The following is a 23,689-nucleotide window of genomic DNA, read 5'->3' on the forward strand; positions in this document are numbered from 1 at the left end:
TTCCTATCCATGACCATGGCGTAGCTCTCCATTTACTCAAGCCTTTGTTTACCTCTTTCAGTAATTTTTGTAATTTCCTTCGTAAAATCTTGCATTTCTTTCATTAGACGTGTTCCTAGATACCTTTTTTGTTGCTCTTGTCAAACGCTCCTTAACCCCTCTTTCACACTGTCGCTCGAGAGTCTGCCAATATTAAGGGGTAGAAAGAAGTGACTTAACTATGTCTGATAATATTCTAACTCTCCGCGGTCCAAACGCCTCCAACTAATTTCTGACTATTGCAGTTCCCGTAGCTCCAACTACAAGAATCCATGCTGAAAGGGCGCTGAAAATATCTCAACTCCGCGCAAGGCGGAGCCGGTACGTGCTGACGTCAAGGGCACGCAACACCTTAGGGTCCGGGGGAGGGCGGGGCCAGCAGGGGGACCTGCTGCTGAAAGAGCAGCGCCCCGGGCCGGGGCCATGGCGAAGCTGCTGAGCTGCGTCCTAGGCCCCCGGCTCTACAAGATCTACCGGGAAAGGGACTCTGAAAGGGCCCCGTCCAGCGTCCCTGGGACTCCAACTTCAGTCACTAACCCCCCTTCCAGCTCCTGGGTGAGTCGAGCTCTCCCCTGGTTAAAAACATAGTATGGCCCAAACCCCTTTGCGGCCTTTGCTCTCCAGAAGCGCCCATTATTGGAAATCGGGGGAGCTTGCTTGTCAAGCTAGTTGTCCGCAAAGTCTGCTCTCTTTGTGCTTCCTGGGTTAAAGTCACGCCTGTGGACTGGCCGCCTGCTGTATCGCTGTTGTCCAGTGCTTTCTCATTCCGACTGCCACTCCTTGCTTTTTTCCTCTCGCGACCCCTCAACCCTGCCCGTCTTGCTTCATGCCGGTCCCAATTGACTCTTAAGTCCTGGAAGAGACCCTGCGCGGATTCAGGAGCTGGATCATTTTGCCATCAAACTCTCGATTTCCTCTTACTCAGTGCCTCACCCGGTTCCATTTATCTTCCCTGGCCTTGAATTTCAAAATGACTTCTTCAACATATCATACGTCCGCTCTCCCCCACCCCACCCGCAGCCTACCCTGGAGACCCCAGGATCACTGCGTTTATGAAAACCTGGGTGGTGGTAGGCTGTGTCCCTAAATGTTCTCTTTTTATCGGTGGTCTCAGATTATGTTCATTGCCCTCTACAAACTGCCCACCGCCAGCCACATTCTCTTCCTTAATCAGAGGACTCTCATTCCAATGCTCTTCTTTCCCTCTTAAAGTTGTCATGATGTCTTTCCTTCTCTACCTCTGTCCCCATAGGCACACAACCCATTTGAAACTGGGTTGTGAAAAAGAGCAAAAGTCGTCCAATGCTGCTTTCACTTTGCTTCCAAGTCCAGTGCCCTGTGTTTGTTCTCAGAGTCTGGAGTAGGAAATCAGCTTCTGCGTCAGGGTGGAGAAAAGGGGCTTCCTACAGAGCCAGAGATGTCCTAGGAGAGATGACTCTGGGGGGTAGAGCCAGAGGACACACATCAAGGCTTCTAAAAGGGAAGGTGGGGGACTTGTCAATGCGCAGCATCCTTAATTCGGCCATCTGTTTTGGCAGGATACGTACTATCAGCCCCGTGCCCTCGAGAAACATGCCGACAGCATCCTGGCACTGGTATGTCTGCCCTGGCATCTGGGACTGTTGCATCTTTTCAGACCCAGCTGCCCTCCTGAACTTTCTTCTCCCCAGACTAGGACAGGGCAGTGCCCCTGGGGGTGGGGGATGCTCTGGGCTCTGCAGCAGACATCTCCAACACACCCACACGCACACGCACACGCACACACACAGAGATAGCTCTCAAGCGCACATACTTGGTACTCTCCTTTGGCATGTGCACTGCTGTCTCTGGGGCAGCCTGAGCCATGAGGAAGCTGCGTTTACTCTTGGGACCATCCGCAGGTGCGGAGTCCTGCAGTCCCCAGTGACCTGTCCTCCCTGGCATCTAGCCTCTTTGGCTGCAGAGACAGCTGTTCTCTCTGGCAAGGTTCCGATGGTGACATTTGTGCATCTCTTGGGGACCAGGCCAGGGGCTGTCCTGAGCAGGGCTGATTGAAAAGGCTTGATTAACTTGAGTAGAAAGAGAGACTGGCCTTTAAATGTGATGAAATTATGTCCGGAGATGATTAGGGGAAGAAACTAGAAGCTGTACCTAGTTTTCCAAGCCTCTGTTATGCTCTGACACACTGCCTTCAACAAATAATTGAGCACCTACTGTGTGCATGGTGTCATGCACAGAATAGGTACTTGATATGATATCCCTCACGTTACCCACTTTGCTCAGAGCCAAGGCCTGGAAATGGCAGACCGGTGTGTGTGTGTGTGTGTGTGTGTGTGTGTGTGTGTGTGTGTGTGTGTGTGTATTGATTGCTTGTCCCTGTCTCTCTGCTACAGGCTTCAGTCTTCTGGTCCATCTCTTACTACTCCTCTCCCTTCGCCTTCTTCTACTTATACAGGAAAGGTCAGTGTGGTTTCAAAGGTGGTGGGACAGGAAACGGGCAGGTCATTGGCAGCTGAGCCAGTCCCCTAATGAGGAAAGGGGACCTGTGATGAGGATGGCTTGGCTTCCCTCTTCCATCAGGTGTCTTCCTCTGAGGGTGTGGCTGTCCCCAAAAGAGGGTGTGGGGGGGAAGCTGGGGCTGAACTGCGAAGAGGAGCTGAGGGGCAGTGGGGAAAGCTTCTCATAGAATCCCTCTCCCCCACCAGGTTACTTGAGTTTGTCCAAAGTGGTGCCACTTTCTCACTATGCTGGGACACTGCTTCTCCTGCTGGCAGGAGTGGCCTGCCTCCGAGGTAGGTGGAGACGGAGACCGGCTTGGATCTATCCATCACTGAGTAAATATTCATTAAGTACCTTTGCAAATATAGTTCGGTGCTGGGCCCTGAAGGGAAGTAATTAATGGCCGAGACATGATCTTTTCCTTAAAGGGGTTGAGTTGTAAATATGAACAGATAATTAGCAGAAAGGTTTGCTATTATCTAGAAAAGATGCATATACCCTACAACAGTTCCACATATATCCATGTGTATGTTTGTGTTAATCCTTAAGTGGACTCCATGGCCCCTAATAGCAGGATGGATAAATACATTAGAGGTTATAGTCCTACAACAGAACACCAGAGAGCAAGGCAGATGAACAAGCCAGAGTTACACCCAGCTACACAGATGAATCTCACAGATATAATGTTTTTGGGTTTTCTTTGGCTGCGTTGGGTCTTCGTTGCTGCGCGCGGGCTTTCTCTAGTTGCAGAGAGCTGGGGCTACTCTTCATTGCGGTGCGCAGGCTTCTCATTGCGCTGGCTTCTCTTGTTGCGGAGCATGGGCTCTAGGCGTGCGGGCTTCAGTAGTTGCAGCGGCATGCAGGCTCAGTAGTTGTGGCGCACGGGCTTAGTTGCTCCGCGGCATGTGGGATCTTCCCGGACCAGGGCTTGAACCTGTGTCCCCTGCATTGGCAGGTGGATTCTTAACTACTGCGCCACCAGGGAAGTCCCCCACAGATACAATGTTGAATGAAAGAAGCTGAACACCAAATAATTTATGCAGTATGTTTCCATTTACATAAAGTTCAAAAGGGATGCATATATAAGTGGCAAAACACTAAAGAAAAACACAGTCTTGGTTATCTTGAAAGTCAGGAGAGTGATAACCTGGGAGGGGGTGGGAACAGGCTGGGGAGGACTCCTGGTGGGAGGTGGCTTTGTGCTCTTTCTTGACCTGGGTGATCGGCACATGAATGTTTGTATTCTAACTGAATGTATGTTTTATGGACATATGTTATTATCTCACAATTTAAAAACTGAAGAGACAAACCAAATCAGTGCCCTCTGGTGGGTGCACTTGATGAAAACCAGGTGAGGGGGATGCCTAAGAAGGGAGTGGTGGGGTCAGGAGCTGGACGGCTGCCGTTGGGTCCAGTCCGGGGTGAGGACCTTCTGCCCATGGCGCTGGGCTCCCTGCTCCGAGAGGCCCTCCCTGACCACCCTATCTGAAAGTCACTCCCACTCCTCAGTTTTGTCTTAATTTTACATTTTATTTATTTTTAATTTGGGGGAGAAATTAAGTACAGAAAAGTCCATAAAACAAAATATCAGAAAGAACTAAAATGCTTATGTTTTGTGCTACTGCTTCAAATACCTTTTGTCAATAAAATACTAAAGCATTACAGGGTTGGCGTTTCCATTGGAATCTTCCTCAGCCCCATGTTTCTCTTTCCCCAGAAATAACCATTGTCATCTGGTGTGTTTATTTTTCCCTAGTCCATATTTTTATATTTTTACAAAATATAGACCTCATTCCATCACATCAAAGCTGCTATGAGTTGTAAATGCATACCGATTTCAGTTTTCAAATGTGAAAAAATATATATGAATCTTAGAATCTGTGCAATATGATAAGTATAGACAAAATGGAGCATTTTGGGGGGTGCATTTTACATTTTTAGCACAAATGACATCACTCTATCCAAATCACTGTGCAACTTGTTTCATTCTCAGTATTGTTTGGGGGCTCTACCCTTGATGATACATAGCGTTCTAGTTCATTCTGGTTTTATTTTCTTTATAGCCCTTATCCCTCTGAAATTTTCTTGTTTACTCATTTATTGTCTTTCTCCAGCCCCACCCCATCCCCAACCAAAATGCCAGCTCTTTGAGGGCTGGGACCTGTGTGTCTCGTTTCCTGCTGTCACTCCCATGTCGGAACAGTGCCTGGCGCATGACACCTGTCGGGTCAGTGGGAGCAGAGAAGTCAGGGCTTGAGATTCCTCAGCAGTGAAGGGAGAGCAGATGCGATCGCTGAGGGGCCAAGCAAAGAGAGAAAAGAGCTCAGTGTTGAGAATGACTTTCGATTCAGAGAGAGAAGAAGGGAGGCAGGGGAGGAGCAGCCCAGGAATTGGAAGGAGGCAAAGATGGACCCAGGAAACAGGAGAAAGGAATCTTGACGGACGGGAAGAGTGCTGAGTGGCACAGTTAAAAGAGAATGGGGGGACTTCCCTGGTGGCGCAGTGGTTAAGAATCCGCCTGCCAAGGCAGGGGACACGGGTTTGAGCCCTGGTCTGGGAAGATCCCACATGCCGCAGAACAACTAAGCCCGTGCGCCACAGCTACTGAGCCCGCGTGCCACAACTGCTGAAGCCTGCCCGCCTAGAGCCCGTGCTCCGCAGCAAGAGAAGCCACCACAATGAGAAGCCCGCGCACCACAACAAAGAGTAGCCCCCGCTCGCCGCAGCTAGAGAAAGCCTGCGCGCAGCAAGGAAGACCCAACTCAGCAAAAAATAAACAAATAAATTTACTAAAAAAAAAAAAGAGAGAGAGAGAGGAAGAATGAGGACAGGAAGGGGACTCGGATGCAGTGAGTGAGGAAGTAATATGGGGCAAGAGCAAGAGCCGTGAAGCCAGATGCAGGGAGTTAGAATATGCAGAAAAGAGTTGGAAAGGTAGCATTGGAGAAGGGAGGAGGGAAAAGGAGAGAAACCCAGTGTTAGCAAGAGTGAAGCCTGAGGGCACGTGACAGTGTTTTAAGACTGGGAAGAATGAACATTCTGGAGGGTGGAAGGTCTATAGTCTAGGAAGAAACAAACTGGAGAAGTTAGGGAGGGGAAGAATGCCCTTGCCAGCCACTGGATATGGAGGAGGGGCGTCGGCCCAGGTCTCCTATTTCCCCAGATCCGGGGCCCTCTGTTCCTTTTCCTCTCACTTCTTGCCCATCTCGGATTCTCTTCCTGAAACTTACTCGTCTTGCTTTCCAGTTTTCCTAACACAGTTTCCTATCCTCTCTCCACCAGGCATCGGCCGCTGGACCAATCCCCAGTACCGGCAGTTCATCACCATCTTGGAGGCAACACACAGGAACCGGTCTGCAGAAAACAAGGTGAGACCCTCAACTGCCTCCGCAGAGCACCGGCCCAGCTTCTGCCTGAGCAGGGAGATGTGTTTTGCCACCCGCCACACCGGGCGTTTGCTTGCACATTGCTGGATCCCTTCTCCCCTCCACAAGGGAACTGTCCCCCTGAGGAATTTTTCCTCCCTACCACTTCTGGTGGAATATCCCACTAGAATAATCCTCCACCCTCCATCTGCAAGAATTGCCTAGATGTGGAAACATTCACAGTGTTTCTTAGAAGGAGGTCTCCTCTCTATCACAACAGTTCATTCTGTAAATGTTTGTTTATTTTTGCCGTGTGCATTGAACAGTGTGCTAGTTTTGTTCAGGGATGGGACAAGACAGGCAGGTATGTCCACCCTTGTGCCCAAGAGCACAGTGTGGTGCCAGGAGGGAGAAAGCTAGGGCAGGGTGTCCTTGGAGTTGTGCCAGCCCAGCCAGTGCTGGAGTGTGATTATCTCTGAGAAGGGGCTTTGGGGCCCTATAAAGCTCTTTCCTGTTACACAGGGGTTTCTGGGATCAAACAGCTCTGACCACCATCATCGTATTGCTGTTTGCTCCACACCACCACTTACGGAGCTGTGTAAAGATGTTCCACCATGCTGCTGTCTGACGCATTTTGCATACACCCTTTCTAATCCTCACAGCAATGGCATGAGGTGGCATTATTACCCTTATTATTTTTTTTTTTTGGCGTACATGGGCCTCTCCCGTTGTGGAGCACAGGCTCAGCAGCCATGGCTCACGGGCCCAGCCGCTCCGCGGCATGTGGGATCTTCCTGGACCAAGGCCTGAACCCGTGTCCCCTGCATCGACAGGCAGACTCTCAACCGCTGCGCCACCAGGGAAGCCCTATTACCCTTATTTTTATGTCTGAGGAAACAGAGGCAAAAAGAGGTTACAAGACCCAAGCAGAGTCATAGAGCAAGGAAGTGACTAAGCCTGTGTTTGGGTCCAGGTCCAAACAGAGCTTGCCTAAAATTTGCTTCCCTTCATTTTGTTTTGTTTTTCCATTTACATTTTTGTAGAATTTTTCTATTGCTCTTTCTTAGTCCAGTTATTTTTGTAAATGTCAAAAAAAAATGTCTGTGACAGAAAATAAACTATTCTCAAAGTGCTGGGAGCTCTGGGGGCAGGGGAAGAAATACAGCAGAGTGGAAGACACAGCTCTCACTGCCCTCAAAAAGCATGTGGACTGGGCTTCCGTGGTGGCGCAGTGGTTGAGCGTCCGCCTGCCGATGCAGGGGATGCGGGTTCGTGCCCCGGTCCGGGAAGATCCCACATGCCGTGGAGCGGCTGGGCCCGTGAGCCATGGCCGCTGGGCCTGTGCGTCCGGAGCCTGTGCTCCGCAATGGGAGAGGCCACAACAGTGAGGGGCTCGTGTACAGCAAAAAAAAAAAAAAAAAAGCACGTGGACTGACTCAGTGGGGTAACCGAAGGCACAGATGGCCTGGGTGGCATCAGCAGCCCGTGGCTGCAGGAGTCGAGGGAAGGGAGGTGCCCGTGAGGATGGAACAGTCAGAGAGGCCTTGATTCAAGTGGTGGCCCAGGTGCAAAGGGGCTACCGTGGGTGTGACTTCTCTCCTTCCCTCTCACTAGACATTTTGATCCTTCAAGATAGAATCGTGTAAAGAACCTAGGCGGGGAAGGGAGCGTGACCAGCCAACAGGCTCCCCACCTCCTCCCTCAGAAGCTCCAGCACCTCCAGCGCCCCCTCCTGGGGGTGAGTCAGTCTTAGATTTTAGAAAAGCGAAGAGTGTTAGGTTCCTCTTCTGGATGCGGGCAAACAGGCCAGAGTTGATACCTGATAGGGCATCCTCTCTAGCCTGGCTTTTCTGGCCCCGGCAGAACTTTCCATCTGCGGACCGGAGGGTGTTGACCTCTGCTTGTCTCCCCATGATGGGTGGGGGCCGGTCCCCTGGATGGTGGGAGTGTTGAGGGTGGGTAGGCGGGCATCCCCACGACTCCCCTTTTCATCCCCTCCCCCATCTCTCTCCGCCCACCACAGAGGCAGCTCGCCAAGTACAACTTTGACTTCGGGAGCTGGCCAGTCGACTTCCACTGGGAAGAGCCCAGCAGCCGGTGAGGCCCCGGCTCTTTCGCTCCATGCCTGCTCTGTCCCCCACCTCCACCCCTTCTTGGGGTCTAGGGCCCGCCATCCAGCGCCATCTCCTCATTCCTGCACCCACCATCCTACGGACCTCAGACGCGCAGCTTGCTCTCCTGACCCCATCCTCCCCTGCATCTTTCCATTCCTCAGGAAGGAGTCCCGGGGGGGGCCTTCCCGCTGGGGTGTGGCCCTGCTCCGCCCGGAGCCCCTGCACCGGGGGACTGCAGACACCTTCCTCAACCGAGTCAAGAAGCTGCCTTGTCAGATCACCAGGTGCGAAGCAGCAGGGAAGAGAGGCCAGCTGGGGTAGAGGGAACATAGGGTGCAGAGGCCCCAGGACAGGGCGCTCCGCTGTTAGCTGACTGTCATTTATTGGGCTTAGTGCCATGTACATTGTATTATTTGTAGCAAAGTATTTAGTTTTTATCCACATCTGTGTGTGAAAAAAAGAGGTTCAGAGAGATCCATAGTCTCACAGGTGGTGCATGAAGAGCTGGGATATTAACACAGTTCTGTCTGACACAGCAGCTCTTCCAGTGAGGCTGAGAGGGAAGGGTGAGGTTATGGGTGGGGCGGGGGCACACAGCCTTAGCTGCAGCACGTCTGGCGGCAGCTGCGGCCCTATCTGGTCCCGCTGCTCCTTGGTTTTTCCACCTCGAGGCAGCTCCAACTTCTGCGTCCGTGAACAACCTGCCTCACAGAGTTGGTGAGATTTAACATATTCTGAAGGGCTTCCACCTTGCCTGGGTGCCTGAGAGCATGAGGTGGAACCTAAGGAAATCGTGGCTGTGGGTGCTGGTGATGTCTGAAACGACAACAGTGACCACAGCGGCGCGGCCAGTGTGGGAGTTTTCTGTTGCTGGGGCCTAGGAGGCAGGTTGGAGGATACCAAGGAAGTGGATGGACTTAGTGGTCAGTTGTTGACTGTGTGCTGATTGATCAGAGGGGCGAGGCAAGTTTGAGGTTTTGAGGGGGGATGCTGGACGGGGTTGTACAATGTTGTTCTGGGGACAAATCCTACTTCGGGATTAACTGGAAGTGGTTAACCATCTTTTTCAGGAACAGCACCTATCACATCTCTTTTTTCGATTTATTTATTGATTTTTGGCTGCGTTGGGTCTTCGTTGCTGCGCGCGGGCTTTCTCTAGTTGCGGAGAACGGGGGCTACTCTTCGTTGTGGTGCGCGGGCTGCTCATTGCGGTGGCTTCTCTTGTTGCAGAACACGGGCTCTAGGCACATGGGCTTCAGTAGTTGTGGCACGCAGGCTCTAGAGCGCAGGCTCAGTAGTTATGGCGCATGGGCTTAGTTGCTCCACAGCATGTGGGATCTTCCCAGACCAGGGCTCGAACCCGTGTCCCCTGCATTGGCAGGTGGATTCTTGGCCACTGCGCCACCAGGGAAGCCGCCTACTGCATCTTTTGTGTCTAGATTAGTGTATTTGTGCAAGAAATATTTATTAAGCCCCGGAGTACTTTTTGCGAGGCTCTTGGCACCTACTACATAGCAGATACCGGGCATATCGCAATGAACAGTATTATTTATTTGGGGACCTAAATAAATACATTAACAGAATCATAATTGTTAATTAGTTTGCTTTTACTTATATCAGTATACAGAAAGTATTATCTCATAAAACTTTCAATGTTAATATGTGCATATATGTGTACTAGGCCACAATATAAAGTATTTTAAAAAGGTTGCAGTAGGGCTTCCCTGGTGGCACAGTGGTTGAGAGTCCGCCTGCCAATGCAGGGGACACGGGTTCGTGCCCTGGTCCGGGAAGATCCCACATGCCACGGAGCGGCTGGGCTCATGAGCCGTGGCCACTGAGTCTGCGTGTCCGGAGCCTGTGCTCCGCAACGGGAGAGGCCACAACAGTGAGAGGCCCGCGTACAGCACAAAAAAAAAAAAAAAAAAAAGGTTGCAGTAAAAAAAGTTTGAAAAGGGAGGGACTTCCCTGGCGGTCCCGTGGTTAGGACTCCACACTTTCACTGCCGAGGGCATGGGTTCAATCCCTGGTCGGGGAACTAAGATCCCGCAAGCCACGTGGCACAGCCAAAAATCAAACAAACAAAAGTTTGAAAAATTGGTGCATATATTGTTTCGTTAAGTCCTGAAAGAGGCAAACGAAGCTGTGAAGGTCAAAGGTGAAGCCGGCCCCAGAGTCTCTGAGTGCTTGGGTTGGTATGGTCCCTGGGCTCCACTGTGTTGGAGGTTCATTAACCCCGTGTTCCCCACAGCTATCTGGTGGCACACACCCTGGGGCGCCGGATGCTGTATCCGGGCTCTGTGTACCTGCTCCAGAAGGCCCTCATGCCTGTGCTGCTGCAGGGGCAGGCCCGGCTGGTGGAAGAGGTAAGGTCCCTTGCCCGTGACCCCCCCCCCGCAGCCCTTCTTCCCCCACCCAGGAATGTGGCCTCCTGCCCCTCCAACTTGGCCATTGCATCTCCCCCACTCAGTGTAACGGGCGCCGGGCAAAGCTGCAGGCCTGCGACGGCAATGAGATTGACACCATGTTTGTGGACCGGCGAGGGAGAGCTGAGCCCCAGGGACAGAAGCTGGTGAGAGGGCACAGGGAGCCCAAAGGTAGAGTGTGGGGAGGGCAGTGGAGGCTCTAGAGATCTCAGTTCTACAGCAGCCCTAAGGAAGCACAGTGGGGATAATCCCATCTCCCAGCTCCGCCCTAAAGACCTCTTGATGTAGGAAATCCCTGTGATAGGGAAATAGATGAAGGAGTTGACACGCAGGACCAAAAAGCTATCATCGTAATAGTCACCACTTAGCACTTACCACATGCAGGGCATATGTTTGAGCCTCACAACAGCCCTGTAAGATAGGTACCATTTGTATTAGCCCATTTTACAGATGATGAAACAGAGGCACAGAATAGCTTTTCCAGGTCACACAGTTAGTGAGTGGGAGAGCTGGGATTTGAGCCCAGGCAGCCTGGCTCTAAAATCTCCTGCGCCCATGAAGCAGCCCTGGAAAGAGCACTAAGCCAGCAGCGCTGGGTGCTGGGTTCTAGTCCCATCGCTGCCCAGATGCTCTGAGGGTCTACCCAAGCCCCACCATCCCTGAGCTTTGGCTTGGGGCACCAACAGAGTTTATCTGACCATAATTCTGGAGCCCGAGAGGGAGAGGGAAAGCGATTGGCATACCACACGAAAGAAACAGTCACAGAAAAAATGGACCCCAAAACTAGAAAGGAAAAGAAAATCCATAATCCCATTCCTGAGAGATGGCCACCTGGTAGTCTTCCAAGGAAGAGTGGACACTGTGCTGGGGGGTTGAGCATTTCAAGTTGGATCATTCCTCTTCCTCTGAGGGCCCAGTTTGCTAAGCATTTGCATCCACTTTGCCTCTCACTTTACGGACTTGTGAAATGAGAAGTTTCTGTTCTCCTTGGAGAGAACAGGAAACGTGCCCTTTCCTCTTTCCTACAAAGCTCCCACAGGCTGCCCTCCCTGCCGCTAGTGGGATTTTTGGTCCCAACTTGGCTCCTTCCTGCTTCCCCTATAGGTGATCTGCTGTGAGGGGAACGCGGGCTTCTATGAAGTGGGCTGCGTCTCCACACCTCTGGAAGGTAGGCCCATGGCTCAGCCCTCTTATCTCTGCCCCTTGGAATGGAATGTCCCCACCTTCCCACATGGATATGACCTCCCAGGGCCTAACCACTTTCTCTGGGTGAGGTTTGAGACCCCTGCCTTTGGGGAAAAGTCTGCTCCCCACTTGCTTTGCTAACCTTGCATCCTTCCCCTAGGGCTGTGTCCCTAACCTTATTATGCTCTTTGTTCTGTTCCCCGGACCCAACAATCACATCTCTCTCCCTTCTGCTGCCTCAGAACCTTTTTGTCATCTTCCCATTCTGGGAAGGCTTGGAGTTCTTTGCCTCTGAGTTGGGTGTTTAGAACTCCAGTGTCCTTCTGCTCCTTCCCTCAGAGCTGGGGGCAGAGAGTGGTGGGGGGCGTGGACCATGAGGTCCCAGCCCTTCTTCCCCCTGTGTTACAGCTGGATATTCAGTCCTGGGCTGGAATCATCCCGGCTTTGCTGGAAGCACGGTGAGACCTTCTCTGAAATCCCTTCTTTTTCTGAGTTATGGTCTGTCTCCCTCTGGTCAGCCACTGGTGTTAGGGAAAGGGGTTATATGTTTCTGTAGGGCCTCCCACTCAGCTGTGACCTGGGCGCCAAGGGCAGGGAGCTGCAAGCCTCCTCCTCTCACCCTGGGGGCTTGGCAGGAGGGGAGGCGGTGGATCTTGCTGTAAACGACTGGTTTCTAGAGAGAACAGCCCCTCCCACTGCCCTATTCTTTTTCTTTTTTTTTAATGCCACTGACAGGCGTTTATTCTTCCATTAGAGAAGCGCTCTGAATTGTCTGTTCAGAGCTGCAGCTCCATCTTCGCTGTCTGTTGCAGCGTAGCTGCAGGAAGGGTCCCTGCTGGGAGGTTGGGGGGCGATGGGCAAGCGGCCTTTTGTGCTGACCCATTCCTGCCTTTGCCCTTCTTCCTGCAGGGGGTGCCGTTCCCACAGAACGAGGCCAACGCCATGGATGTGGTGGTCCAGTTTGCCATCCACCGCCTGGGCTTCCAGCCCCAGGACATCATCATCTATGCCTGGTCCATCGGCGGTTTCACTGGTACCAGCCTCCCTCCTCCCCCCCCTACTGTAGGCACATTCAAACCATCTCTGTGTCCCCCCAGGAGAGGTGGGGAAATGCACTGGTGGCCCAGGAGCGGGGTGGAGGCTTCAAGGAGGAGAGGTGGGACGGGGGTGGGATCTCTGAGTGCGTCTGGAAGAAGCTCTCCTTTTTCGCGTACACTTCACATTTCCTTCCACCCTTGTGCCCGATTATTAAAAGAAGTGGACTGGGGTCCTGGGGTGGTGACATCAGGGAGTAAATGTCTCCTCTGGTATTGTCTTCAGTGCATTTCATTGTTCTCTCTCCGTCGTCTCCGGCAGAGCCCTGGCTGAGTGAAGTGAGGGGTTAAGGAGAGACCTGGGGCTCACTTAGTAGGCAGAATGGGGTCAGCCTATAGGATCTGTGGGACAAGGGTAGGGGTGGTGGGCCTGCCCTTGGTCCTCACCCTTCTTCCCTGTCCTGGTACCAGCTACGTGGGCAGCCATGTCCTACCCAGACATTAGTGCCGTGATCCTGGATGCCTCCTTTGATGACCTGGTGCCCTTGGCCTTGAAGGTCATGCCAGACAGCTGGAGTGAGTGCAGCTCCCAGGCTTGCCCTTCAGGAAAGAGGTGGGCTGGAACTGGGAGATGTTCTAACTGGAGATGGTTCCCCTTTCTGTGGGTGGGGAGTAGGTCACCCCATTGTTGAGAAGCAGGAGGACTCCCCTGTCTGGGGACCTCAGTTTTCTATCTCCATGAACAGTGGGGACCTCGGTGTTGAGCAGGGGCTTTGTCTCTGCTGTCCTTTCACATTCCTCTCACTTTAGGGGGCCTGGTGACCAGGACTGTGAGGCAGCATCTCAATCTAAACAACGCAGAGCAGCTGTGCAGGTGAGGGCGGGCCAGTGTCTAGCGTATAACACCCTTCCCCCACCTCACCCCCTGTAGAGATGCTACTGGGTGTTCAAATGCTGAAATTAGTACCAAAGTACAAGTACAAGCCACTGCCCCACATTTCCTAGTGGCCTCGCCACCACCACGGCAGGCCCGACCCCTCCCAGCTTCCCTGGGACCCTGGACCTTCTCACGATCTGGCAACCAGTCGGTTCATGCCTGGCCCAGCAGGGACCTCCCAGCAAGGCCTGACTTTGAGCCATGCCCATTCTTAAGTATTCTGACTCTCACCCCTGGGTGAAGGGCTAGCCCAGGGGGCCCTGCTGTAGCAGGGGTAAGAATGCAGCCAGTGCAGGGGTGGGGTGGCCAGTTGTCACCTGTCTCCCCCTCTGAGCTCTCCATCTCCACTATGCTGTCCTCTGAAGGTACCAGGGCCCTGTGCTGCTGATCCGCAGAACCAAGGATGAGATCATCACTACCACGTGAGTGCCTGGGAACTTCTGCCCTCCTGGATCCCAGAGACAGCCAGGGAGTTGCCCCTCCTCCCTCTGCCCACCAGAAAACCAGGTATCCAGAACCTTCCTCCCCAACCTCCAGCCCCTCCAGTGTACATTCTTCTCACCCCCAGGGTTCCTGAGGACATCATGTCTAACCGAGGCAATGACCTCCTGCTGAAGCTCCTGCAGCATCGGTGAGAGCCAGGGTGTGTGTACGCACATACGCACATATGTGTGTGTACTGACACCAGCGCGGGGAGACAGGGGAGAAGGTTTGGGGATGACGAGTGAAGAGAACTGGGTCTTGACCTCTTGTCCCGGCACTGCCTCCATAGGTATCCCCGTGTGATGGCGGAGGAGGGTCTTCAAGCGGTGAGGCAGTGGCTGGAGGCCTCCTCACAGCTGGAGGAAGGTGAAAGGGGATCTGGTGAGGGCTTTGGTTGGGGGCCTGGCAAAACCAGGTTGCTGATGGGCACTCCTCTCTCTCCATGACCAGCCTCGATTTACAGCCGATGGGAGGTGGAGGAGGACTGGTGCCTGTCCGTCCTCCAGTCCTACCAGGCAGAACACGGGCCTGAATTCCCCTGGAGCGTGGGTAAGGAGTCCTGGGGCAGGAGGAGGGGTTGGGAAGAGCCCAGGAAGGGGGTGAATATCCAGATGCGTGGCCCGTGTTTGAGCACCTCCTCTCTGCAGGGGAGGACATGAGTCCAGAAGGAAGGCGGCAGCTGGCTTTGTTTCTGGTGAGCTAAGGGGTGGGAAGCAGGAAGAGGGTGCCTGAATGGCCAGGGGGCACGTGTGGGGCTTGGGGACAGGGGTACCCTGTAAGCATTGGAAGTAGCAGCTTTTGTAGAGTGGGTAGTGGGTTCGGAGGGTGTCTGTGTTCTGTACCCCACCTGTCCCGCCCTCTCCCCTCAGGCTCAGAAGCATCTGCACAACTTCGAAGCCACACACTGTACCCCACTCCCGGCCCAGAACTTCCAGATGCCCTGGCACCTCTAGGGACCACACTGGGACTCATTCTGGAAGAACGGATGGGAGGAGACACGAGGAAGGACCCTATTACTTGTTGTCCTCTGTGTTTATTTTGCTGTTTATAGTTTGTGGCACGCGGGGAGACCGTCCCCCTTCTCACGGTTCCTCTTGCACGTTCCCCTCATCCATCCGGCAGTACCTAACCTTCCCCAACACACTCCCTGCATTAAATGAATGGATTATTCCTAATAATTAATAAAAATATTTTTTCTACTGGCTGGCTAATTTTGTGACTTCCCAGGTGTCCAGGAAGCCAGGGTTGGGAGTGGGGAGAGTCGAAGCTCCAAAGGGCTGGGCTTTGAGAAACCCCAACTCCAGACAGCCAGTGTAACCCTCCCCATCTCTGCTGTCGCCTCAGGCAATAGCACGAGCTATCCTTGTGCAATGGGTCCCCAGTCCTCACCCTTCCCTGGCATGCCTAGTACTATCACCACTGTGCGGCCTCCCTGGTGCCTGCCTAGGCCTTCCTGCATACGACCAGCCCAGCAGACCAAGGTTGCCTCCTCTTGCTCACAACTCATGGGCTTTGTTGGTTACAAAATACTTTCTAGCTCCTGATTTTCACCTACTCAGCGATTCTACAGATTTCCAGGTCCAGCCTGCATGGTCTCACCATCAGTCCTTCCAGTTTTCCTTGCTTACTCTTGCTCTTTCCGTGGGGAGTGAGGAACGGCCTGCTCCCATGTCTGATGCAGCAAACCCTGCACACCCTCCTCACCATGTCAAGTCTCTCTCTTCACACCCTCTTTGCAATTCAACAAACACAGGGCCTGCCGGGGACCAAGGAGCAGGTGCCAAGGACTCGGGTCTTCCCAGAGCCATACTTTGCCTTTCTGGACAGCTGTTAGAATATTCTTAGTTTGAACTTGAGGAAATTGGTTCCCTATAACTTCCATTCTATTTCCAATCCTTGGACCTCACAGAACAGAATGAGTCCCTTTCCCACCCATCAGTTTGTACCCTGGCCACCTTCTTCCCTTGGAAACCTCTTTTCCAGATGAAATACCCCTAGGTTTACCACCCTGGGTCCACCATTTTGAACAAGATACTTAAGGTGGACCATATTCTGAGGTCCTGGATACAGCCTCTGGTTAATTTCAGTGTCTTCTCCAACCTCAAAGCACAGAGCTCCCCTGCAATGCCTGGGGCAGAGGCTGTCTGCCCTAACCAGCTCAGCAGCTCCTTAAAGGGAGATACACTGAGTCTCCACTGAAAGGAGTGATCTGAGACTTGTCAGTTGACATGATGCTTCCTATTTGGGGTTAGAAGAGCAGAGGTGGCCACAGCTCCAGAGTGTTCCACCTTTAGCAAATACCGGAGAGCTGATACTGGCACCCCTCTCCTCTATTCTGCCCTAGGGAGCAAACAGGGTGGGAAGTATGGAGCGTGAAGCTGTGGGAACCAGCTGCATGATTCTGAACCTTGCCTTCCAGAGCCATCAGGACAGTTAGCCCCCTGGAAACCCAAGTCTTTGTTCAGCTAAGGGAACCTCCTTAAATGCAAACATGGGGTGCCCCACATCTCACACCCTAGACACAAAGGACTCCCTCTTCCTGGCCATGGCCATCAGGGACTCTGTTGACCTGCCTCTACAACCACGTCTCCCTCCCCCTTCTTCCTGCACATACTATAGAGAACAGTGGATGCTGTGAGGGGCGCATGGATACCTGAAGTGGGTGGGGCGCCACCAAGGAGTCTCAGTCTACCCCCTCAGATTACTCCCTATCTGATAAGGCTCACACCCCCGCCCCCAGGGTGGGACCAGCTCCCCCATATCCACTCCTCACTCTATTTATCAGGGTTCTAGCAGCCTCGGGAGAAGACCAGCTGAGATGCAGACACCACATCTGCTGAGGCTCTGACTCTTGCTGTAGTGGGCACCAGGTGAGGCCTGGACACCCAGGCATCCCAGAGTTGCTAGGCAAACTGGGAGAGGGGATGGAGGCTGGGAAAAAGGAGAGCTAGCAACTGGACAGGAAACCTGGGAAGAAGTGGGCCCCGGGCTGGGCCACCCCTTATCTTACCATGTCTCATTGGCCCAGGCGCCACCCTGCGCTGCTCCCAGTGTGAGGTGCTGGACTCGGCTCTGAACTGAGTGTCTGGGTTGAGGGTTTGCTCCATGTCCCCGGGAGGGGCATGTGTTTCTCGCACTGTCACAAGTGAATGAGGGCCCCGAGGGTGAAAGGCTCCAGAGAGTGGGGGGCCCAGGCGTCGGGGATAGCCAGGTCCCTATCCATCCATCCATCCAATCACCAACCCTTCCCAGCTCCCTCAGGAGCCCAGTCATTCATTTTTTCATTCATTTCTATTCTGATTAAAGATCCCCTCTGTAGTTCCTCTCCAGACTGCTCTGTCGCGGCCACTCCCCTAACAGAACCTGGCTTTCGCCCGGCCCAATCATCCATAGCTCCGCCCCTCGTTCACCCCGATTCTTCCTCTAACTGCAGCGTTCTGTCCTAAGGCCCGACCTGCTTTGTTTGGTAATTTGGCTGCTTACCCTCAGGTATCCCTTGTCCGGGGGGAGGGGCCCTCAGCGTGGATTTCTCCAGCCGCTGTTTTCACCAGGACGACAGTTGCAAAGCCCCGCCTCTTCACCCCAGGAAAGCCTCCAAGGAGCCCGTCACCATAAGCCTCCAAGGAGCTTATATTCGAGAGAGGGAGTCAAAGGGCGCTGTGAAATTCCCTTCTGCTTCTCCTTTGCCCACTTTGCTTCAAAAGCAGCCCCCGCTGTCTAATTGTTTTCGTCTATCACTTTGTCCCTCATTCAACCAACATTTATATCGGTCCCAGGTGCTCCTCCCCAGTTCTCCATTACTCTTGACTTTTCTCTAAAATAATTCTCTTATTTTTATTATCCCAAGGCTCTTGGGGTGCGCGCAGTGGCGTGTGTTTTCCTCTCGTATTTCTTCTTTCGCGTCCGCCTTTCTTGGCGTGTCTCCGTCAGTTTCTTCCCATCTTCCGCATCAGCACCCCGAGACCGGATGATTCTTGGATAGTGTTGGGAACACAGCAGGGAACCCTCGGGCAGGGCCCGGCCCCAAATTTTCAGACTGGAAGTTGGAGCAGGTGGTCCGTTCCTGGAAGCCGAGGACTTCCCCTAGCCCACCGACCCTTAAAGCAAAAACCCTGTGTCTCTCACAGAGAGACGGACCTGGCGAGATGCCGACGGAGCAGGCATGGTGGGCCCAGCAGGCCCCCGGCGGGGGAAGTGGATGGGGCGCCTGGAGCCAGTTCGCGGCCGCTCATTGCTTGCTGTGTGGTCTCCAGAATCCGGGTGTGGGGAGGGATGTTAGCGCCACAGTGCGACGTTCCGGGGAAGCCGCGTAGTGCTCTGGGTGTCTGACAGGGCCGGATGCCTGGGTCCCGACGCCGGGCGCGCCCTCCCCAGCCGCCCGGCCAAGAGCTGAGCTTGGGCTGGGGGCCGCCTTCGCGTCTTCCCAAGATCTCTGAGGTGCAGCCAGGCGCGGAGAGCGAGCGCACAGCGCCGGAGCCTGTGGGCGCCGGAGATCAGATCCACCGACCTGCAGCTGAGCTGAGGCGGGGCCGGAAAAGTCGGGCGTAGGGAAAGGCTCTGACTTACCGGAACCCACAGGGGGCACTGGGCCGAGTACGGTCATTAGCGACTCAGGTGTCCTCGCTTTGGGATTTCTGACACGTGTTTCTCATCTTGGAAAATGGTGTCACAATTACCCCCTTTTGCAAGCCTATCCCCCTTCCCTCACCTCACGTTCAGTCTAAGTCCAAATCTGTCCAGTCTTTCTTCTAAATGCAGCTCAGATTCGTTCACTTCGCGGCTTTCCTCTCTTCTGCTAGACCAGGCCGCCATCTTGTGACTGGGCTCAGGAATAGCTTCCTAAGTGGTTTTCTGGCCTCAGAAATCTTTTACAAACATAAATTGATCTTGTTACTGCTCTAATGAAACTCCTTGGGTCAGTACTTTCCATTGCCCAAGTTCTCCCTGGAAGCACTCTGCCCGCGCTCCCCGCCCCTCCCCCTTCATTGTCCGTTGACTTGTCTCCCGTACTAGATGGTGTACTCTGTGGGGGTAGTGACTTTGTGCAATATTGTATCCCCAACACCTGATGCAGTGATTGAATGAATGTCTGTTGAATTAATATGAAAGAAGTTTCCCCTCTCATTCCCCTGTTGCTGGGTCCTTGTCCCCATGCCGGTATGTTAGACCCCAGAATGGCCGTGGGTGAGGACGCTCTGTCCCTCTGGCTGTTCAGGCACTGATTTCCACCCCCAAAGGATGTTGCCTCTCCCCTTCGTCTGCGCCACCTTCTCTTCCACCAATATAAGGCCAAACTGGAGGCTGGTGGGCAGTCATGCATGTTATGGCGGGCCCTGCAGGTAGCCGGAATCTGGGCCCCCCCCAAGCCCTGTACATGGTCCTCTTAATAATGCTGGTCCTGATGAGCTTGGCGTTTGGTAAGTGGCTCTACGGGGTCAGACGGGTCTCCTATCCTTCTGGATAGGGAAACCCTGGATAGATGTCTGGGTACATCTGCCAAGGAGATTCAGGTAAACCCAGGCAGGAAGAAAGATGGGATGGGTGGGCTTGGTGGGATAATGCCTGGGGACTGATAATGTACTGATGTTCACTCTGAGGGAGATTTCTGGTGATTACCCCAGGGCTATCTCATTCAACAGCAGTGACCTGAATGGAGATACTAAAGGGAACCTCTTAGAATCTGAGGACAATACAGAATAGGGAGGGTTGGGAGAACATGCCAGATGACAGCCTCAGGATCCACAGTGTAGAACAAGGCTGAATCCAGCCTGATAACCTCACTTGGCTGCAAAGCACCATTGACACAGAAACAAGATCCAGAGTGTTTGCTAAGCATCTGCCTTACACCAAGTGCTCTGCTGGGTCTGGGGACTCATCAACATGTGGTCTGGGCCTGGGATCAGAGGAGGAGGGAGGTGAATAGGAATGCAGTTGGGGAGGGCTTTGGTGGACAAAGTTTAATATGAGTCTGTTCAGTGAGAGAACCACCAAACAAAGAATGTGGCCTTGGGCTGCTTGATGTCTCCTGTCTACACAAAGCTGAGATTCTTCCTGTCCTGTGATGATGCACCCTGATGTTTTCACTTCTGAACATTATAGATTAAGAAAGCGTATTCAAAAGAGTCTGGGGGTTGGGTGGGGACAGTGAAACCAAGTCACAAAGGAAGAACTGTCCTAACAGGGCTGCCAAAAGTTGTAATGGACTGCCTTGGCCTAACCTTTAAAAGTTAGAGGCTTGTAGAGTGCTGGGCACGTTAGCCCCTCAAATATATGAATAAATGAGTGAATGAATGAGTTCCTCATTTCAGGAGGTAAAAGAGCAGAGAATGGAGATTTTTAATGAGAACGAAAGCTTCTGATGTTAGATTAAGCCAGATGGTTCATTAAAGAATTGGTGATTTCATGGTTTTCTGAGATGGGGAGGTAGGAGGGAACAGTGGGATTGGCCAGTCTGGGAATTAGGTGGGTTTGGGGTCAGTGCTTCTCTGTATTCTAGGTGAGTTTGAGCGTTATGATCAAGAACCCCTTCATCAGATTCATTTAAATAAATACCTAAGCTGCTATCGATGCCTCTTGGAGACCAAGGAGTTGGGATGCCTTCTGGGATCTGACATCTGCCTCGCCCCAAAGGGCAGCAGCTGCATGACTCTGCTCATAGAGAACAGTAAGCTGCCTTCTCCCTTTCGTCGTGGGCCCAGCCCATTCCCGAACTGAGTCTCTACCAGCCTTCTAAGCTGCACCCTAATACTGGTTCCCACAACTCTAAGACACTGTTCCACCACTCTCTCTCTTTCCTTTCCTTTAGAGCCACTCCCCATCTCCACTTCTACTCCCCTCCCCTTCTCGGCTAACCCTCCTCATAGCACCCAGCCTTGTAGGGGACCCTGGGGATCACCAAATCTACTGGCCTTTCTTCAAGCTGCCTTCTCCCCATCTGTCAGCAGTAGTTCCTGCCAGCACCACTCTTCTACATCTTCCACTGCTTCTTTCCAGTCTCCTTCACTGAGTCTTGCCTTTAACTGGGTCTTCGCTAAGTCTTGACCCTTAACAGTTCACGTTCCCCAAAGTTTGGTCCTTAGCTCTCTTCCTCTTTACTCTCCCAGAGGATTTTATCTGCTTGCTTGGCTTCACCCAGCAGGCACATACTGCATCCTCCTAAAACTGAACGTTAGGCCAAACTGTAATGTCAAATTGCCCTCTGGATATCTCCACCTCATTTTCAACTTGCTGGAAATTGACTACATTCCCAGTTCCTCAAGCCTGCTCTTCCACCTGATCCCTCACCTTTTTCAATAATAAATAATAAACACATAACACAGACTCTGTACCCGGCACTGTTCTAAGCACTTACAACCCTCCAAGGTAGGCATTGTTATCCCCATTTTACAGACGTGGAAACAGAGGTGCAGAGAGGTCAGTACCTTGCATAAGTCTCCTAGAGGCTGAGCCACAGTTTGTGGTGGTTCCAGAGATGGTGCTCTTGACAACTGCTGTACAAAGCTGCCTTCATTCAAATCCTTTCATCATACTTTTTGAAACAGCTGATGCATAGATGTGGTTCCATATCAGAGTATTCAAGAAAAGTCTCCCTCCCACTCCTGGCCCAATTCACCCAGCTCTCAGGCATGAATAAGAGAAAACCATTTTTTAAATTGCCTTTATTATCCTTTCTGTGACCTTTTGTGCACATCCCACCCTATACAAATATGCTGTTTACTCCTTTTCACCTCTTTTTTTCCTCCACAAACAGTACCATACTACTGTAAGCACTGTTCTGCACTTGTTTTTCAAACTTAACAGTTATGGGGGATGTTTCCGTATCAGTTTGTAACCAGCTTCCTGTCCTGCTGCATGGTATTCCACGGCATGGGCATGTCAGAGTTGATTTATCCATCCCCCTACTGATGGACCTTTAGGTTGCTTCTAAGTTTTCACTCTCTCAAGCAGGGCAGCAGTGAACATCCCCGTACATGGGCACAAAGATTTCCCCTCTCTCATATATACAATAGCAACAGAGATATCCTCTTCTACTTTTTTAAATATAAATTTATTTATATTTTATTTATTTATTTTCGGCTGCGTTGGGTCTTTGTTGCTGCGCGAGGGCTTTCTCCAGTTGCTGCGAGCGGGGGCTATTCTTCGTTGCGGTGCACGGGCTTCTCGTTGCAGTGGCTTCTCTTGTTGCGGAGCACGGGCTCTAGGGTGCTCCGGCTTCAATAGTTGTGGCCCGTGGGCTCCAGAGCGCAGGCTCAGCAGTTGTGGTGCAGCGCACGGGCTTAGTTGCTCCACGGCATGTGGAATCTTCCTGGACCAGGGATCGAACCCATGTTCCCTGCATTGGCAGGCAGATTCTTAACCACTGTGCCACCAGGGAAGTCCCTCATCTTCTCTTACTTTTTTTTTTTCTCTTCTCTTACTTTTGATCCATAAAATAAACGACAAACACCTCCTGTCTGCAATCTGACCTCCAATACATCTCCCAACTTTTTCTTACATGGTCCCGCCTGAAGTGCTGGTTCTCCTCACTTTGCTCCACAAGTCCCAATTCACCCCATTCCAGCTGTCACTGTATCTCGAATGGCTCTTTCCCACCAACCTTCCCTGGGAAACTTCCACAGAGTTCATGGCTGGTGACTCCCTGGCACTTGCTGGCCTGTCTAGTTCCAGGAATTGTTGCATTTTGGTGGTCCAGGGCAGGGTGTGGGGGCAGTGATGGTAAGTCCATGTGGGGTGAGGGGATGGGAGGGTTCGGGGCTTTTCCTGGGAACTCTGTGTCGCTGATTGCTGCCGTCCCTCCCCAGACAGTGGTTCGGAGATCGTGGTGAGTGACTGCCGCAGCAAGGAGCAGATGAGTGATCGCTCGTACACCCACACTCCTCCAGTGCTGGGCTTCTAGATATTCTCTCGATGCTGCTTCCAGAATTTCTGCAATAACCCTCAGAACAGAATAAAATATGGTCCTTAGAACTTCCATAGAGACCTCTGGAGAAAAAACCGGCCAATTTCCAGCCATCCTCCTGATTTCCACCTGGGGGCAGCCAGAACGATGTCCATCCCCACCCACCAGCCCTCCCTGCCGCCCTCAGCAGCAGCTACTAGACCCCAGTCCTATCTGTCTCTTGGTTGACGCCCCTCAACACCCCTATTCCCACTCTGCCCCTTCCCTAGGCTCCCTCTCCAGAATTCTCTGGAGTTTTCCTTCAAGGCCTCAGTCTGACATCTTTCCTCCTGTCTGTTCCCACCTCAAGGATGCCCCTTTGCCCTGCTTTGCTTCTTTTCCCACCATGGTCCTCTCTTGTCCAAAGTCCCCAGCTGTTCCTCCAAAATAAATAGGTGTGCAAACTGTTTGATTTGTCTCTCTCTTCTGGTGGATGTGGAGGCTGAGGGAGGTGGTACTGCCTGAGTGCCCCGTCAGGGGCAGGTAAGTGGCTCCCAGCTCTGCGGAGCTCTGCTCCTGCCCTGCCCCACTGTCTCTGATTCAGCTCTCAGCACAAAGAGGTGAAGAGGAACTGCAAGCCCTCCTATGTTGAAGACCAGAAGGGTGGTGGACATCCTTAGAAGTGCTGTCAGACCCAGAGCTGGATGGGGACTGGTAGGGAGGTTCATGGGGGTGTGTTGGTAGGAGTGG

At 52.6% G+C, this 23,689-nt stretch overlaps 2 protein-coding genes across 2 annotated transcripts; both read left to right on the top strand.

Moving 5' to 3' along the window:
• Positions 1-390: 390 nt before the first annotated feature.
• Positions 391-15,260, top strand: ABHD16A (abhydrolase domain containing 16A, phospholipase). Its single transcript, XM_004286593.4, has 20 exons — positions 391-594; positions 1,578-1,634; positions 2,412-2,478; positions 2,724-2,810; positions 5,800-5,885; positions 7,906-7,979; positions 8,158-8,280; positions 10,248-10,362; positions 10,467-10,568; positions 11,527-11,590; positions 12,016-12,065; positions 12,517-12,640; positions 13,113-13,217; positions 13,452-13,515; positions 13,944-14,000; positions 14,147-14,209; positions 14,351-14,427; positions 14,512-14,610; positions 14,709-14,755; positions 14,931-15,260. The coding sequence occupies exons 1-20, from the start codon at positions 463-465 to the stop codon at positions 15,012-15,014; spliced, it is 1,677 nt and encodes a 558-aa protein (XP_004286641.1). The 5' UTR covers positions 391-462; the 3' UTR covers positions 15,015-15,260.
• Positions 15,261-18,722: 3,462 nt separating this feature from the next.
• LY6G5C (lymphocyte antigen 6 family member G5C) lies at positions 18,723-23,364 on the top strand. The gene is given in 3 exon segments (XM_004286629.4): positions 18,723-19,478; positions 20,558-20,725; positions 22,863-23,364. Coding segments are annotated over 3 exon segments (435 nt in total). The 5' UTR covers positions 18,723-19,375; the 3' UTR covers positions 23,027-23,364.
• The last annotated feature ends 325 nt before the right edge of the window (positions 23,365-23,689 follow it).

Source organism: Orcinus orca, chromosome 10 (assembly GCF_937001465.1).
Source record: "Orcinus orca chromosome 10, mOrcOrc1.1, whole genome shotgun sequence".
In the NCBI taxonomy this organism is placed as follows: Eukaryota; Metazoa; Chordata; class Mammalia; order Artiodactyla; family Delphinidae; genus Orcinus; species Orcinus orca.

Coding starts and splice junctions, on each gene's coding strand:
- ABHD16A (XM_004286593.4), top strand. CDS start 463: ATGGCGAAGCTGCTGAGCTGCGTCCTAGGCCCCCGGCTCTACAAGATC. Junction 2,479..2,723: donor CTTCTACTTATACAGGAAAG/GTCAGTGTGGTT, acceptor CTCCCCCACCAG/GTTACTTGAGTTTGTCCAAA. Junction 10,363..10,466: donor AGGCCCGGCTGGTGGAAGAG/GTAAGGTCCCTT, acceptor TCCCCCACTCAG/TGTAACGGGCGCCGGGCAAA.